At 42.0% G+C, this 18,881-nt stretch overlaps 2 protein-coding genes across 2 annotated transcripts; both read right to left on the bottom strand.

Annotated features, from left to right (window-relative positions):
• Positions 1-903: 903 nt before the first annotated feature.
• Positions 904-4,373, bottom strand: HOXA7 (homeobox A7). The gene is given in 3 exon segments (XM_039342011.1): positions 904-2,763; positions 3,906-4,292; positions 4,295-4,373. Coding segments are annotated over 3 exon segments (753 nt in total). The 5' UTR covers positions 4,359-4,373; the 3' UTR covers positions 904-2,461.
• Positions 4,374-11,201: 6,828 nt separating this feature from the next.
• On the bottom strand, positions 11,202-18,647 carry HOXA9 (homeobox A9). Its single transcript, XM_039342010.1, has 2 exons — positions 13,570-18,647; positions 11,202-12,502 (listed from the first exon to the last, which is right to left on the bottom strand). Exons 1-2 carry the CDS (start codon positions 14,102-14,104, stop codon positions 12,264-12,266), a joined length of 774 nt encoding a protein of 257 aa, XP_039197944.1. The 5' UTR covers positions 14,105-18,647; the 3' UTR covers positions 11,202-12,263.
• Between the last annotated feature and the right edge of the window lie 234 nt (positions 18,648-18,881).

The raw sequence follows: 18,881 nt of genomic DNA, 5'->3' as shown, positions 1-18,881 counted from the left end.
TTGTAAATTTTCATAAACAACAACGGATTTATGGCCTTTTCCCCATCACTAAGAAAGAGGCAGGACTTAGAAAGGCGCCATTTTACCAGAGATGGTCCTAGATTTTTAAAGGACCCACCATTTGGACAAAAAAACCCAAAAACAAAAAAAACCCTCTCCGCTTTTTGCATTGAAATTATGCTAAATACATTCAGAGGCGGATAAAGTATCAGGCATTGGCCCTCCTTCCACCCCTAGGAATTTTATCCTTTTCCTCCTTCCGCTTTGCTTTCAGTTTTTTTTTTAATGGGGTGGATAATGGAGTAAAAAAACAAAAATAAGAACAATGGTTCAGAAATATTTGAAGATATTGAAGAGAAGCTGTGCTTCTGTTACTTCTGTCTTCTGCCCCTACATTTAGTATATTCGGATCTCTGACTTGAGAATATCCCTACTGACAATTGTATCCTATGCATAATGCGGATTTATGTTTAGGCAGGAAAGATGCATACCAGCCTCACATTGGGAATTAGGATTATGTGATGAAGCAGGAAGGAAGACATAATCCTAATTCCATTGAAGCCAAAGTCACGGAGCCAGTTTAGATGCCAAAGGAGTAAACAGGATCTATTTATCACTGTTGGTTCCATTGGAAGAAGCTGCATATGAAAGTAATCAGGATTGGGCCCACAGAGCCCTGCAACTTTCCACCTCCGTAATATTCTCCCACCTTGGTGAATGCAAATGAATTTGTGCTGCTGTTTTCTTCCAGGTAACAGGAATAATGAGGGCACCACACCACCCTCATTTCTTCAAGATAATTGTTTACTTGCTCAGATATCTTATATTTCATTGCAGGAATACTAAACAGTGGGGCGTATATGCACACATATATTCTTTGCTTGTAAAAAAATGCAATGCAGGGTCATCAAGCATTTTTATTTCTGTATAACATGGAAACATTTGGGTGATACACAAAAGCAAACTTCAAAGATAATTCATACATATACATACATACACGCGCACTTCCCTGCCCCTTCTAATTTTAACATGAAATACCTCAAAGTTCACAGTGATCAGAGCAGAAAAAAACACATTTGTAACATACAAGTTATGAATAAAGATTAGCCAAACTTTAATGGTGCAATTTATTTATACAGAAGTTTTTTTTAATGTAATCATGCTACAAAGTTACCCAGTTTAGTATAGATTTTCCAGTTTATGATGGAGTTCAAAACAGAAGGAACAGGCAACATTTCCAATGCACAAGTTGTCTGAAATGTAGGAAAGCTGCAGCCTTTTGTTCTGAGCAAGTATAGAGTGAGGGAAGAAACTGATGAAAGAGCAGGGGATGGTTGTTTAAATTCACTTAACTTTTTTTAAAATGCATAAAGCACAATTAATGGACAAATTTCAAACGAAACACTGAATCAGCCTTCAGGAGCACAATATGAAAGGAAAGATAAGGCAGATTTTACAATGGATACAATCAGTATTTATCCCATAAAATTCGGGCTAGTGAAGACTTGAGAAAAAATCTAATATTGCAGCATATTTGATTTAATTTAATAACAGCCTTGCAATAAATATATTATGTCTTAAAAACTCTAAATTATATTCGTAAGTACTCCCCACCAAATCTTTGAACCATGTCAGGCAGGCCTCACAGTTTTTGCTTGACAAGGTCTCCCACCAACACTGATACCCCCTTCTCATTTATACAATACAATTTTGTTGATAGGTAGGCGGAGTTACTAAATAGGTAGTTTTCAAAATAGGTAGTACGAACCATTGCAATTGAATGTAGTGGTTTATTATTTTTTAAAAAGGATTTCTTCCCCCATCCCAACCCCCATCCCCAGTTATTTAAACAAATAAGCAGAAAGTCCAACCACTTGGAAGTATATAGAACTTTAGTGAAAAATTAGGTAGTCTGAAATTAAGCCTAGTGCACTTTTCCCTTTCAGATTTTTGGGATCTGTGCAGTCAGGTAGTTTATTTGGAAGCTAACTTATTTGGGGCTTTTGCGCTCTCTCTCTCTCTCTCTCTTCCTCTTTCTCTCTCTCTTTCTCCCCCCCTTTCCTTGTGCAAAGAACAGTTAATTGTTGGATTCATTTTCTTTTCACAAATATCAATAAAAAATTAACTATGTTATTTATCACTTGTTAACATAAATGGCTACCAGCTTGGATGCCCAAAACCAATTTATCCCAGATGTTGGACAGCGTGGGATTCTGCAATTTAGACTGAGAATAATAAGCCAGGGGATGTCTAGAGGTAATGGAAGAGATCTACCCTGCCTGCCCTCTCCCCAGACCCTCTTAGAGTGGAAATGGCCATTGAAAAAAAAACAAGGGTAGTTTTATGTTTGTTATTATTTTTTAACGAAAAAGAAAGCTTCAGGGGAGCGTTTGCAGCGGGTCACGTGCAAACAGCATTTGAGAAGAAGCTGGGGCGAGCTTTCTCCTCCTCCCGCTGGCATTTATTCTGCGTCCTCTTCTTCCTCCTCCTCCTCTTCCTCCTCCACCTTTTCCACCGAGGTAGTGGCGGGTGCCTCTTCGTTGGCGGCGGCCGTGCCTCCAGCGGCGTCCTCTTTATGCTCCTTCTTCCATTTCATGCGACGGTTCTGAAACCAGATTTTGATCTGCCTCTCGGTCAAGCACAGGGCGTGAGCGATCTCTATCCTCCGCCGGCGGGTCAGGTAGCGGTTGAAATGGAACTCTTTCTCCAGCTCCAGCGTTTGATAACGGGTGTAAGTCTGGCGCCCTCTCTTTCGATCTGGACCTAAAGGGAGAGAGGGGGGGGAAGGGGGAGACCTTCTAAGTTAAGGAGGGAAAGGAAGGCAATCCGCCTGAATAAAAACCTGGAATTTATAAACAAGTCGGCAGATAAATGGAGTTCAGCCCTCTCTGTTCAGCCTCCATTTTTTCCAGATACAATATCCGGCCACCCCAAAGGCCATTTAACCGCGCAGCGTTAGGCAGATTTTCTTGAAAGTATTCTCTAGTGAGACCCTACTTGAAAGTAAATTCTCTTGAGTCAATAGTTCTCCTCTCAGTTAGAATCTCTCACTTCCAAAATAATTCGGCTGCGTTCCATGGGGCCGGTCAACTTAATGAAAAGTCTTAGGGTTAGTTTCTAGGTTTTCAACCCTTAATCTCAAAGAAAAATCCGAAACAGGCAAAATGGCTTAGCGGAACTCTGGCGAATATTAGGTCACATTCTAGGCATCGCCTGACGTTCCATCCTTGCCCGCAAACTCCAATGTCATTTAAAATAATGCCTTCGTCTCCCGCCTTGCTAGGGGAGCGCAGCGAGGTTTAAATGCACTGGGACCTTCTCCTCCCGCATCCACTTGCCTGCCCATCTAGAGCAGGATCATATTTTTCTGACAAAGAAAATTCGAGAATAATAAGAAATCACATATTTCAATCCAGTGCATGCAGGTGGCTCCTCAGCCGTTGCTGCTTCCTCCACCTCTGCCCGCCACCCTCACTCCCACCCGAGACTCCCCTTCTCTGCTGCTGCGGGCAGAGAAAGGCGCCCCATAGCCACCTTCCCCGGACCCATTCGCCACCTTCGCCTGTTCTCCCTGTGGCGCAGCCCGAGGTTCAGCCCGACTCTCCAGTTCCATCACGAAGAAGAGTTAGATAAATTTACGAGGCTCGAACTCATTAATTGGGCAATAAAAAGTTTTATGAGGTTCATTTACATACAATGCCACAGGCTTTTGCGCAATGGCGCCTCTGCTCTAATTAAAAGCGGAGAGGCAGGCGCACTTTTGGCGAGGAAGTTTGCATGCGCCGCCTTGGCTCGTCTGCCTGAGGTCGCGTAACATTCGCCCGCAGGTCGAGCTGTCCTTTTATGTTTTTGAACAAGGCTTTTGGTCTCCCCCCGCCCGCCCGCTCCCCCCGCCTTCCCCATACCTGAAGACCTCATCCAGGGGTATATCCGGAAATTACTCTCAGCCTGGCTGTGCAGGTTGCTTTCCTCCGCTTTCTCACAGCTGGATTTGGTTAGGTCATTGCAGAGGACGGGAATGTTCTGATCAAAAGAGGAACAATGCAGGTTGTAGGTATCAGAGCCCAGGCTGTATCCGGAAGAGAACGGGGTTTGATATATGGCACTGTTCACATTGTACAAGGCAGGCATGGAGGAGGTGAATGCGCTAGCGCCTGGTCCATAGCCGCTTCTCTGGGAGTTGGTAGCAAAGGAGCAAGACGTAGGCTCCGCATTTTGGAAGAGAGAAGCAGCCCCCGTCGTATATTTGCTAAAAAGAGCGTTCACATAATACGAAGAACTCATAATTTTGACCGGTGATTTGTTGTCCGGTAGGCTTCGGTGTCGGTTTTACGAGGTAGCGTGATATATGATAACATTACACCCCCAGATTTACACCAAACCCCATTTTCTTTTGGACCGAGCTGCCTCCACCACGTGACCAGTCATATGACCCCATCCGCCAATCTGCTCCTGCATCACAGGTGGTAGAGATCAGGGAAGCGCACAAGGTCCTGTAAATGGGAAGAGAGAGCATCACAGCCGCACCTCGCGAGTGACCGAAAGCAGCCGGCGGGTTCTTTTCCCCAAGCGGGCTGCCACATGGCCGGCGGCACACCCGGGACAGCGAAGGAAGCCGAGGAAGTGCTGCGGCGAGACAACTGGAGCCCGGCGTTTGGAGAACTAAGGCCGGCCGCTTTCGCCTGCGCCCACACTTCTCTTCTGCCCACGGGGCTGGCGGTGACGGAGTCGCCGTGTGCTTTCTTTAAATCTCCCCCGGCCCGGCTGGATTTGGAATTCCCTTCCTCTAGTCTTTCAGCCGCGGGCAGCCTTTCGGCGTGTTCCAATCCGGAAGAAGAGCGCAGTTGGACCCACGCAACAAACCTTCTCATTAATATACAGTAGTGTCTCTCTTCCCCCGCACCCCCCGCCTGCCCACAGCGCAGACACGGCCTTTCTTTCTCACTCCCGGTCGGTGGGCTCCTGAGCATTAGTAGACATCGACACAAACGCATCGTCGCCACCATGTTCCTGTTGTTTTATTTTGTAAAAAAAAAAAAAAAAAGGAAATAGCATCCCACAAACGGTGGTCATTGAATCTTTCTTTGTGTGCGTGCGTCGAACTGATGAGTTTGTGGGATTCGGTTAAAAAAAGCCCTTCCTATAATGCTAGCAGATTTCTTGAAATACTGACATTTTATATGGCCAAAGATCCTCCATTTCTCTTCAGTTACCAACTCCCAAGATGGCAGTGGGTTTGGAGCTGATCCTAGCTTGTTTGCAAGTTTTTCAAAGAGGCCTGGTCAATATCTTCCAAGGCCTTTCATGTCTCTGAATCTGCATGCTATTCCAGGGAAGGCTGCATCAGAAGACTCCTTGTGGGAATTATGACACATAGAAGTCCTTTATTAGACAGCCTGCTCTGCCCAATAGCACCGCCCTGGTTCTTTTTAAAACAAAAAACGTATTTGCAGTGACAAAAAAAACAAACTGGCTTTCATAGCCTTTTGGAAGGGGAATCTTCTCCTCGAGTAGGGGGGAAGGTGTTAAAATGTATTCTTTTTTAAAAGCCCCGCTTCTATCCACCACATCCTGTGCCCAAGTTCTTCAAATACACATACCTTTGGGGATCTACTATGCAATGCCCCTGTCCATAGATCACAGATAAAAGGATACCTTAATTTTTTAAGAATCCCACCTCTGCACACACAAAGACACAGATGCAGCTAGGAAAGGTGGCGCGTCTCTTACTTCCTTCCCCAGCCCCCCCCCCCAGGTCATAAAATGAATTTCCTCCCTTCCATGGAGACGTTTGCACAGAGGCATCTTTTAGTGCCCTGCTCTATTGCACATCATAAACTGGAAGGAAGACAATAGAATTGTCCCGGAAACTCTCCCCTCAAATTATGGAACTGGGTATCCTATGTTTACAAAGAGCCTCTCACGCTCTAGAAATGCCACTGGTGATATTTCTCACGGAGCTTTGGGAGGTACCACCACCCCAGACAGTCCAGTAAAAAGACCAATAAAGGCCACCTTACAATAGGACTGCGGAATGAGATGGTGTTCTTAATAGTGCAATCCTATGGACTCACAGGTGGTCCTTTGGCTCTCCAGCTTTTCTCTTAGGGGAGCGAATTTGAAGCTATGGCTGTTTGGGCTCTTTTCACCCCCACAGTTTTGATCCGCACTCTTAAGATGGCTGTCAAAACCAAAGGAAGGCCCAGGGAAGGCTCCCTGTCTACCATTCCCCTTCTCTTTCCTGGAAAATCTTTTTGAAATCAAGCAAACAACGCAACAAAAGCTCCCATGAAATGGATAAGAAGAGAGAATAAAGCAAAGTGAACCTGCAAAGGCATCCGAGATCAAAGAAGCAGCCGGCCACCTCAACATTGAACTAATAAATGCCTCTCCGGGAACAGTCCACAAGATGGAAGAGGGGAGCAAGACAGCCAGCAGAAGCAACATTCCAGGCAAGGCTCTCGAAAAGACAAATCAAGGCTTCCTCCGCAGATCCTTAAACTGGTTTAGGGCCGACCAGGACAAGATGCTAGTTTCTCATATTGACAAGGGGTAGACTTAAAAATAAAAATGACAAAAAAATATGTTTTGTAAAGCCTGGAAACATTCTAAATTTTTCACAAGAATTGTGTAGTTGTAATATGTGGATACACATGCTCGCAAGCCCCCGTGAGAAAGGGCATTGTTCTGACAAGGAAAATGTCTAATTCTCTGTATACAATTCCCACCCCCCATAAGCTCCAAAGTATGTTGAAAATGAAGCTGCCCGCTTGCCGGTCTCTCTTTTCCCATTTTAAGTCTTGAAGAAAAAATGCGGATTTTTTCTTCAATTCAGAAAGGAGATCCTAAATGCTGCATTCTCTCTGGAAACCTGCTTAGAAGTCCGTGCATGCATCCACCCGCTCAGACAGCCTAGAACGACCATTATATATTTTTTATAATATATTGTTTATTGCATTTCATTTACACCTGTTTTATTAAATGAAATGCCTACACCTACTATACTTTCTTCTATATCTAACGAACTCCATGCCCTTCAAAAATATTCCCTCATATAGGAAGACATAAATTGCTTTGTTATATAGTCTGAGAAATCTTTGTTAAAGTGAAAGAACACCCGTTTCAAAATATTTCCCAATTATTAACGTAAGTCTGCTTTCTGCATTAGGAAACAAAATAGTTACTGATTGAGCTTGATTATAGCTTTGATTTTGCTCTTTGGCATATATGAGTTTCCCTCTCCTTAATTAGTCTTGCCTGTTCAATTAAAAGTTTATATGAGTTACTTAACTTCCCTTTTGCATTTCACCACAGGTGAAGTGGTTCTAGATAGTGTCACCAGGTTATATTAAAGGTATTATCTTAACAATAAGAATTACATACCTAACTACGATAGGCCATAATCTGATCACATAAATTTTATTTTTATTTTCCACTAGGACCATTTATTAAATATAGACGTTGCATTCCCTCAATATTTTTAAGGGTCAGATATAATTGGCTGTTTCCCTAATGTGGATTCTTAGTATAGCATTAAACCAGAATACTTTCCATGCTTAAACCTTGAATCTTCCTTCACTGGTTCTGCATGATGGATTTGTGTGTGCATTTGTAGGTGAGAAAAGGATGTACATTTTCAATATTTTCTCAATAATATCATATTTTTCTTTCATTTTGATGCGATGCATTTATGCTTCTTATATTCCAAAGACCTATTACAGATAAACATGAATTTCAATCATCTAATTTTCAGAAGCCAGAATGTGTTCCTTGCTGAAATGAGAATAAATGCAGTCCTCCAGAGCAGAAGCAAAAATGAATTAATTTTTGATCAGAAAAAAACAGAAAATATAAGAAACAAAAAAAGGTCCCAGAATTAAAAAAAATACAGACTTTTATACAGCCGTTGGTATATCAGCTTGTGAGCATTTGCATAACATAATTAAATCGGATCCCACCGAGTCAAAATTGTTTAGGAGAGAACAGAGCCCTTAATTGCAGAAAATACATCTGCTGGAAAATTCAGTGGCTGGTAAATAATTTTCAAATTAAAAATTAGTTGGTTTATCCTAGCAATTCGGTTTTTGGGGCTTGGGGGGGGGAAGCACAATTTCAAGGACGGCCTGACCACCAAAGCAAGGCAGAGTCACGTTTGGGGAATGTAAATGAGGCTGAAGAAATATACCCTTGTATTAGAAATAAAGATATTTGCGCCATAGAGGACTGCCTAAAATCCCTATTAAACGGGCTTATTTGTTGTGTTATGTTTTTCCAGGGGAAAAAAAATCTGTCTATTTGTTCCATTTGGAAACACCTTTAAGCTCTTTCTTAGGGTTCCTTATACCAATGATGCAATCTTTCAATCATCCACTGTAGCTTTCTCAGATTTGAATTTTTGCAGCTGTAATATTCCTTCTATGTTTTCGGTAAAGATGGTGCAGCCTACTTATGTTTCAATTCTACATACCTTCTGTGGTGCGCTATTAAAAGCCCCGTTAGAGCATGCTGATGGAATACAATTACACACAATCACACCATCGTAAGACCATCTTGGGCATATTTACTAAATAGTAAACCCCACCTAATTCAGTAGGGCTTACTACATAGAGCAGCTTACTGCCAGGGTGAGATTCAGGAAATATAAATAATTGTGCTGTGTGAATATATTTGCCTGCATGATTTATATTTGCATACAGATATCAATTTGTACATATCACAGCCAGTTAAATTATGGATGTGTTCTAAATACAAATGTATTTTTATTTTATTATAGGTTTAACAATTGAAGATTTAATTTCTCCAAAGATGATACATTCTTGCATATATCCATAGGGATAGAATCCAATTCAGCCTCTTTATTGAGCTGAAATGAGCCATTTTAAAACCTGAAATGTGTGTTTGCATAGATGTGTCTGTATGTGTACACATCTATAGATATGTAGATGCACACATACAAATACACACACATCACATATTACTCATGTCTGAAGTCACAACATACAAAATCTGATCTTTGATACATTTTCGAAATAATAAATAAATAAATAATAAAAAGCCTAATAGGTGAAATTAGGATTTACAATAAATGACATGCTGGTGAACAACTGGACTCATTTTTAATAAAAACTAATTTAAATTCGCAGTGCTTTCTGAGAACCTGTTTTTTGTGTGAATAAATCTGCATCCAACCCAGCATTGCTGCATTCTTTTTTTAAGCATTCAGATGTTCATAGGGCTAAACAGGCAATGAGCACTTTTGTCCTTTGTTAAAAATCCAATCAGCAGTTTCCAACCCCCGCATATACAGGATGCTGCTTCCAGAAAGTCGACATTTTAGAATTTTCCTTTGGCAGCTATAAACATCACTCTCGTTTTCATGGAACAACACTGCCATCTGCTGTTTCTTCTTGGTCCTTGCAACGGATCCAAAAGGTGCAGGACTCTTACAAATGCGTAAAAACTGAGGCGCTCCCTGCACTGCAAACGTTTTAAATAATCTGCCTCGCGGTGCCTTGGCTATTGTAGGAGAAGTTCCCGGCGGCAAATTCATTATAAATAAACGTCCACCGTTCAAGCCTACATTCCAGAGGAAGGGGACTCATAAAGGCAGGCTATTTCCGCAGTCCGGCTTTATCTAAAAGAGCCAGACAAAACAAATGAAAGGGCTTTTGTAGAAAAACTAATTGCGGCTGGACAGTTGTAAACTCATTAAGGGCCGAATTCCAGACAGTTTGCAGACCCGCCGTTTATTAGGCCCTCCAAAGGCTGGAGCTTTGAAGTCCCCCCCCCTCCACAACAACAGAGGGCGTCCCAGATCCCAAACTCCTGGGACAGACAGCCATTCCAGCTTCCTCGGCCCCTCCAATTTCCTTTCCTGTCGCCAACGCAGACCCCGTTTTTCCACTTGTCAAGCATTGCTCAGAGATAAGTCCCACCTTTTATTTTATTTTTTCCCTTCGAGGCGTAGTCAGAAACAAAATAAAAAATAACAGCCAGCCAGACCCTGTCCTGGGCCGTTGCCGGCCCTTTGCACTCAGAAAGAGATTATGGCCGTCATTTTCTTTTATTATATGTTTCTGATACTGTCTTTATCCCAGACTTAGGAGCTGGGCTGGCATTTTTAGCTTTGAAAGGAAGAGGGGCATTCCTACAGTGTCTGATTGTGGGTGAAATTCTCTTCAAGTAGTTTGTGGAACCTGATTCTTCTAGGTGCTTTCCCGAGATTCACTTGGCATTCCTCTCAGTCTTGCTTACTGCTTTGAATCTAATCCCCATCCCACCACCACTTCACCACCCCTCCCATTCTCATATTTGTTTGTTAAATTGTTAGCTATGTCCAGCAAGCTGTTTGCAGTAACATTTTGTGAACTGGACTTAAATCACTACCTGGGTAATCACGCTGGAATCTGACTTTCCTGCTTATAAGAATAAGAACTAAGTTTTGCTATCTTTTATTGGAGATAAATGCCACACCTTGATTTGGGAGACCCTGTAGAGGGAAATGCAAAGGGTACCTTTCACAGAGGCAGCCCATTCCCCAGGAAGTTACAAAGTGATCTTTCATAGCCAGTGCTATGTAGCTATTTGCCTCTGAGAACAGCTTGATTTTGTATGAGTTCAAAATGAAACCAATAAAAAGAGCAACAGTATTTTTGCCCTTGAAGAAGACAGTCACAAACAGCTGCTTGGTGTATTGTTTTGTTTTTAAATAAAGCCTCTATTTGTATATGCATCATTAAAAATTATGGACTTCCAGCAAGATGGCTAGTATTTTCAATAGTCCGTTGGGTGGCAGGGTCATTAAATGCTGTGATGTCAGGAAAACGATGCACAGACTTATAAGTGATTTCATTTACAAGTTCCTAATATCCAAAGTATGGAGTAAATGCTATTAAAAGAGTAGAGATTTACTTTGGAATAATTGGGCTTAGAATCAAGTTGCTGGTTACTCACCAGAATAGATGCCATCTATGGGCTGAGCTTGTGGAGCAGTGCCCATAATAATCTTAAAACAGCACAAAAATATAAAAGAATCAATATTTTTTTTTATTTAGCAAAAAAGTTAAATATCATTTTGGACAAAACTATTTGGTCAGTAAGCCACGAGGTAAGTTTTGCAAAATATACAAAGTGTAGCTTCTGCATAAACATAACTTTCAGGTTGTTAAAAAAAATTAATACACATCTGCAATAACCAAAGGTAGTTTTTAGTGTATAATTTATTATCAATAAAATTAAACTTCATTACAATAGGAATCAAGTTATTTGATTAATCTTAAAACGTAAACCATAGGTAGTAGTTACCTTTTTCACATATAGGTATAGCTCCGATATCTGAGAACTGCTCACGGGTGCAAAAACAATATTCAAGCTAATTTGATTATTAAGGGTTTCTTTCTTTAATATATAGATAATATATATACAATTGACGAAAACTGTACTATAGATAGATAGATAGATTGTGTGTATACTTAAATGAGTGGTTTCAGAGGAACCAATAAGCTCCTTTTTTATTCCAGATATTTGCTTTTCTTTTATGTTTAAAAGTTAGGATATGAAATGGATGATTTATAATTTTTATCTGGTAGGATTCAAGGTTAACTGTTCAATGGTACAGAAAAAAAGACTCCGTCCTTACACTACAGAGCTATACTCTATGCAATCTTTATAATAAACAACCTGAGTTCAAATTGTATTCTAGCTTACACAATCACATCTGGTACAGCACCCAAGCACAAAAATTGAGTCACAAATATAATACCACAGTAAAACACAGTGTTCAAGTATTACAGCAGACCTTTCTCTCTCTGCCTTGCAACAAGCAAATAAATTTAACTACTTCAACTAACCTATACAGTCCATAAAGAATTGTGCATTAAAAGGTAGTTTTCTTTCTTTCTCTTTCTTTCTTTTTCTTTTTCATTCTTTCTTTTTTTTTCTTTCTTGACAGGTAGATTTAAACAAAGCAACATATCACCCTGGTGCGGTAATGTCCCTCCTTTGCTTTCCTAGGAGTAGAAAATGAAAAAAAAAAGACGGTACCTCCAAAATAGCACCAGGACACAGCGGTCTTTCTGCACGCTGGCGAGGTACATTCAAGAGCTGAATTGGCCAAGGACAAACAATGAAAAAATAAAAATATGCGAGGCCTGGTTACAGTTTCAGGATAGGGGTAGAGAAGTTGCATTGTGTGGCGCTGAAGGACCGCAGGGGGGAAGGGCGGATTTTGCTATTTTGACACAGATTAAACCTGCCGTCTAGGATCATTCATCCTTTGCTCGGTCTTTGTTAATTTTCTTCATTTTCATCCTACGATTCTGGAACCAGATTTTCACTTGTCTCTCGGTTAAATTCAGGAGCCTGGCCACTTCATACCTCCGGTCCCTGGTGAGATACATATTGAAGAGAAACTCTTTCTCCAACTCCAGTGTCTGATGCTTGGTGTAAGGGCAACGCTTTTTCCTTGTGGACCTTGCATGTAACCAGTTTGCTGCTGGGTTATCTGCAGGGAAACAATACTCAGGTTGAAGGAAGCAAGGACTTTCACATACAAATGTATATATATTTTTTGCCCTCATCACTACCCACTCTTAACAAAAAATATTCTCTCACTGGGCAACTGTGGGTTTCAAATTGGGACACACTAGAGAGTCATATGGAATTGCAGTAAAATGTCAGCACCCAGTTTCCCTGATACTGTTTATCCAGAGTCTACTCTTAAAGCCGGCATTTCCGGCTTTCTCCCCACCTTGCCCCTGTCTCCTTCCTCTTCACCTCCCCCCCCACCCCCAGCTATTAAAAAGATGGTGGTGAACAACCCATAAGAACAGAGCGCCCTTTGTGAATACCTCTATATTCTCTGGTTATAAGGGGACAAAAGACAAAAAACTCCCCCCACATTCCAGCTATTAAGGATAAACCTGCCTATGAACCTGATTTGTGGGTGTGTTCCTCTCCAAAATCGGGACAGAAAGAAGATGATTTTTTTTTTTCCCTGAACTGGGTGTTCTTGGATTTGTGAGCTAACGGAAAGGGATTCATACCCAGTGTTTTGGATTTCCTTCCCTCACAGCTCTCTCTCCCCCCCCACCCCCACACCTTTCTTTCCCCCTGCCCCACCCGAATTTTCCCTATCCAGCCTTCTAGCGGAAGCCATAGCCAGGGAAAGCATACATGTGACACTCCCTTGCTGTCTGAGAAAGGCAGGCTGAAGCTGAGAATCAGACCATCTCTATGAACGGTCTTCTCTACCAAGCCCATCGCGCCTGCAGATTCCGAGAAAAAAAGGCGAGGGAGAAAAGAAAAAAGAAAAGAAAAACAAGGGCACACACACGCACACAGAGGCACACAGAGGCACACACATAGGGCTTCTCAACCCCCCCCCCCAATTCCAAGGAGCCCCAGCGCTTTCCCTTTTCTGACCACCCATCCTACCCCCCCCCCCAATCCTTGCCGCATAGCTCAAGATGGATCCTGCCTCAAAGGCCAGCCTCGGCAGACCCTCGCTCGTTCCCTCCCTCTCTCCTTCTCTCCTCAAGTCCAGCGGGGCCCTGATGCAAGTGCACTTACTTGGATCCAGCTGGGGTTTTTCTCCGTTTGCCTCGCTCTCGCCATTGTTTTCCGAGAATGCCCCGTCGTTGGCTGGCTTATCCCTATCAGCTGGAGGAGAACCACAAGCATAATCAGTCAGAGAGAGTGCGTGCGTGTCAAAGGTGGTACAGTCACCCCTCCTGGCCGTGAGCGGTTCAGGTTTAATGCCGTAATGCCTGCTAGCCGGCAAGCCGGGGAAAGACAAGGAGGCCGGCATCGGCTCCAGCCACGAACGCATGTACCTGCCGTCGGGTGGCTGGTGATGCACGTACGGGTGGTAGACGGCCGGCACATTGTTGGCGCTCGGCGGGTGCACGGCATTCCAGGAAGTGCTGAAGACGGACGCTTTCGACTGGAAGCTGCAGGGGGTGAACTCGGGGTGCTCGCCGAGGGTCGCCTGCCTGGCCGGCTGGCCCAGGGGGGCCGAGGCGTAGCGCGACTGCACCAGCTCCTCGGTCTCGTGGAGGAGGAACGAGTCCACGTAGTAGTTGCTGAGCGTCCCCGACGAAGACATCGCCGCCCCGGCCAAACCAAAGGAGAGGCGAGCCCTGGCGAAATTATGAAACTACAGATTTCATGTAACAACTTGGTCCTTGCGAAGTAGTACAGTCACCTAATAAGTTGAAGGCTGCCTGTCAGCCCATTGGCTGCCGCGTGTCACGTGTCCGGGCAGCAGAACAATAAAGAATAAATCAGTCCGCAGGCTATTAATGGGTCAGTGTTTTCCAGCCATCATTTTTATAGCAAAGCCATATGCTCTTTTTTTTTTTTAATGCAAAGGAATAAGCAAGTTGTAGAGCAAAGTTTCTTTTAATTGTGGCCAAATGAGATAAAAAGATCAGACTATTTTTTGAAGAGGGGGGTCTATTATGATCACTCTTTTTAAGTGGACTATTTTATATCATAATTAATCATTCCATCAATGGTTCTCGTTCCTTGGGAAAAGAGAAAGAGGGCGAGGGAAAGAGGGCACCGCGCAGACATGCTGCTCTTCTTGTGATCGGAGACCTTCACATAAAATTATACAATCGTTTATGCCATAAAGAAAGAAAATAACATTGGCGGCAATCTGTATTTAAATACATATTTATTATATTTCATAAGGAGTTATCGTTCCGGGAGCCACAGACTGTTATTAAGTCAGTAACTATGGGCATATTCATTTGCGTTGCTCTGTTTCACAGTCGTAAAAATTTACGAGTGCCTGGAAAGGTTAAATTATACTGTTGTGTTTAGTTTGGGAACTCACTGTAAATAATAGCGCGCCGCAGAGTTCAGAGCTAACTGGGGCTGGCAGGAAAAAGTCAAATCCATCTCTGGGCTCCCCCTGAAAGACGCTCTGCTCCCAACTTTAGGGCGCCCCAACAGCGAGGCAAGACTCAGGAGCGGCTCCCAGCAAGAGACACTTCTTTAAAGGCGCCTCCGATGCGGATTTTTCCGACTCGCGAGAGGGATTGTTGAGTCGCCGGAGCAAAAGCAGACTCGCTTGAAGCTGAGGATTGCCTCTCCCCTCCCCCCCCCCAATATCGCCAAAAACAACTTTTTTCAGTTTTTGTGTGGGGGCTCAATCTATCACTTTATCTTTTGCCACTAAGGTTAGGTAACTTGCAGGTGTGTGGCAGGTTCTCTTGCTCTCTTTCGCACATACATGCACACACTCACTCTCTCTCTCTCACACACACACACACACACAGGCATTTGTGGCTGATTCCTTATTTCTGCGGTACTTCCCAATCTTATTCGTGACATCTCCCTATGTTGGAAGGTGGAAGAGAGATATACTTCGGGGCTGTGTCACTGGTAACAACCAGCAAAGGAGCGTTTTTTAAATAAGAGACATGAAGAGGGGGGGGGAAGACGGCGAAAAGTGGAGAGAGAGAGGGAGAGAGAGGAAGACAGCGCGCGTAAACTGAAGGAAAGACCCGGACTTTTTGTTACGGACGAAATAAAGACCCCCACCCTCGATCAAGTTGATTGCAAGGAGAATCCACGCCCCGAGATTTGTAAGCCTTTTCCAGAAGTGTTACAATACCTTCTCCTTAGGACGGCGCAAGCACTGAAAGGTTATGTGGGACGGGTGTATTGTGCGCTCGTTTGAGAGATATTGTACATCTATGTAGGCGCACACACACACACACACACACACACACACAGAGAGAGAGAGAGAGAGACAGAGAGAGAGACAGAGAGAGAGACAGAGACAGACAGACAGACATGCACGCGCACGCACATAGGTATGTACCCCATACGTCTGTATGCGCGCTGGGGAGCCTGCATATCGATCGCTTGGGATGTCTGCAGCATATGTATTTATGTATAATATCTGTGTCCCTGTATCTACGGTTGATTCCTAAGAAGGGATGGAAAGAATAAGAAGCCGCCTCCGTCGTCCGGTCAAAGCGTTTCCCCCGCTGGGCTTTTAAAGAAGGATTTCAGTCCCAAACAACTAGGTTTGGGGTATAAGTAGTTATTTCTTTTCTGGTCTGCTCTGCGGCAGAACCTGGCACATCGGAACTGAGCGGAGGGTTACATCTTCTGGCGAAACAAAAAAGGTGATTCGGTCCTCAGATCAAGTCCAGTGTTGTGAATTAAAGTTATGGCTAAATGCGGGGTGCCTGTAGCATTTGAATCCAGTATCTTCTCCGGAGGGTTCCTGCGCTTTTCCCTTCCCCCTTAGGAGTTTTTCCTTTATTCTGTGGGTGGGGGTTTGGTTTTTTTTTTTTTTTTTTTTTGAGGAGGGGGACCTGTAACTCTATCACTAAAAGGAAAGAAAAAGAGATCTCTACAATCTCTATATTTTTTTAAAAAATTGCTTTAGGAGGAAAATGCAGAGTGAGGGAGGAACCCGTGTGCTAATTAAGGGAGAAACCGTGTGCTAATTAAAGTCATGTATGAATATTCAGCACCGAAAAGATAGATTTACTTTTTGCTTTACATGCCTCCCTGTTCTTTGCTCATCGAAGGCTAAAAGTTGAAACAAAAAACATAAAATTAGGAGTCGGCCATGTATTTTTTTTAACCTAAGATCTTAAAATTACAAGAAATAATATGTTACACATATGAAGAAAAAAGTTTCAAGGGGGTATTATTAGCCATCTTATCCCCACCCAAAATTATTTTAAAATCAGAGGAAGATTTTTCTATAGTAAAACAGTTGAACTCTATGGTTATCGTAGGGAGAAATAGCCCTATAGGCCACAAATGAATAAATGAATGAATCTATATATTTATAAATGTGTGTGTTTAATCTCTCTCTTCTACACGTATACATATCTAATGTGTATTTATAAATGCGTATGCCTCTCTTTGTTAATACATGCACATGGATGGCTTACATAATTTTGTTTAAAATCTAAAGTTTGGTATTGTGATGAACTTCCCCTCTCTTAGAAGGAAAAAAATCTTAATAGCAGGGTTCCTAAATGTTTATATTCTATACTATGTTGCATTTTGGAAGCTACAGTTATTTATATTTCATTAATTTCTAAAAGAGAACTAGGTTTTATAACAAGTTATATTTATATTAAAAGAATAAAGTCTATATAAATTATTTAAATAGAGGCTGTGGAATAACTATAATAAGAATGTAGATTAAGGGATATATTTCAATTTGAAATCACAGAAATGGATAACATAGAAAAAGATATAAGCAGGCAGTTCCAATTTTATCTCTCTTGTATTCTTCCCTATGTCAAGATTTTATTTCAGTAACATCCATATTTTCACAACAATTCTTTGTAACCAATCTGTATAATTTTAATATAATAACAATGTGAAACTGGATGAAACTGGTTGGTTTGGTTCTGCTTATAATTCTATTATCATTTAAGTAAGTATTAAATTACTTAATGTGGTGCCCTGCCGCATAAGGAAGCTAAAAAAACTTTTTTTTAAAACCCTGAACAAAAATATTTGGGATTATTTTCAAGAAAGTGTACTTAAGCATGCCCTTATGCATAAGTACACTTAAACATAATCCACTCGTGTACAATACAGGATTCACAGAGAGTGCTTGGGGACATTTATTTCCTACTTCTGAAATATTAGTTCTCAGCATCCCCCCCTTCCAATCTAACCCCCAATTCTATTCCTAAGTAAGTCCCACTGATTTAAATATGCTCTACCTCAGCAGGTGTTCACTTAACATCCCTGGAGTACCACTGGGCTGTTTAAAATATCTACTAATTTTAAAGATAAAGTATTTGAACCTGCCTCCCAGAGAGAGCAAACAAAAGTTTTGAGCTGTTGAGATCTGTTTTCTTTTCTTTTTTTCTTTTCTTTCACAGGGTCTACCAGTTTAAAAAAGACATTTCAAAACCTTATTCCTTTTGCTTTCAAATACAGGTTAGATTCCTCTATATTTAGACTCCTGCACACAGAGAGACAAGTCTGAATCTCTTCCACATCCACCCAAAAGCACTTAAAATTTAGAGGGAAATTTGATAGGAGGCCCTACGCTGTGGAATTCAGGAGTTGTGAGACTTTTGCCCCCCCCCAAGAAATAAATAAGAACTTAGCAAGAGAAGTACTCTAGGACACATATACCCAAGAATAGCTCTTCAATATCATTGTAAGGAGCCTTTTCCTGTTTATATATTTCATTAAGAAGTATGATTCTTAGTTCAAAGTGTGTAATTCACAGAGACACATATTACCTGCTTGGATGTTTATGTATATGTGTATAAAGGCAGGTATATATAGATGTGTATTTACATGCTTCACCACCAATGTGGATAATATATAGGGGTTTTGTGTGTGTGTGTGTGTGTGTGTGTACCAATCTGGATAATATATCTATATATATCTATATATATAAAATGTATGTGTGTTTATAAATACATGCCTATGTTATAAGCAAAAAAACCCCTGTGCTGCGAAATATGAGCTTTTCACCAATATTAAACGAAAACGCAAGGTCTAAAACAAATTTACAAAAATTGGATTTCTATCTCCATGCCTCCTTTAATTGAAATCTGAAGTCTGAAATCTGAAAGGTATTTTTTTTTTTAATTAAAAGTGGGATGAGACAAAACAGAGACCAAGAAACGTCCTATTCTTGCGAACCCCACGTTGGCCCGCCCTCCCGCTCCCTCACACCCTCTGATACCCAGGAGAGGAGCCTTGTTCATTTACACTAGCGGTAAATAACGTGTGTGTGTGGATGTAAACAAGACGGCGCAGCGCCTTCCTTCCGTCTCGCGGGGCTGCCGGACATAAAAGGGAAGGCGAGGAGCCGGCACGCCGTCTCAGCCCGAGCGAGGTCGCTGTTGCTTATGCCGCCTCCCTGGAAT

This window comes from Crotalus tigris, unplaced genomic scaffold (genome assembly GCF_016545835.1).
Source record: "Crotalus tigris isolate CLP2741 ecotype Arizona unplaced genomic scaffold, ASM1654583v1 scf7180000017774.6281472, whole genome shotgun sequence".
In the NCBI taxonomy this organism is placed as follows: Eukaryota; Metazoa; Chordata; class Lepidosauria; order Squamata; family Viperidae; genus Crotalus; species Crotalus tigris.
The sequence above is the reverse complement of the archived record's forward strand: the minus strand, read 5'-3'. Positions and strand labels throughout refer to the sequence as shown.

Excerpts from the sequence above, each read along its gene's own strand:
- HOXA9 (XM_039342010.1), bottom strand. The coding sequence starts at position 14,104 with ATGTCTTCGTCGGGGACGCTCAGCAACTACTACGTGGACTCGTTCCTC. Across the intron at positions 12,503-13,569 it reads AAAACCCCAGCTGGATCCAA|ATAACCCAGCAGCAAACTGG; the intron begins GTAAGTGCACTT and ends GTTTCCCTGCAG.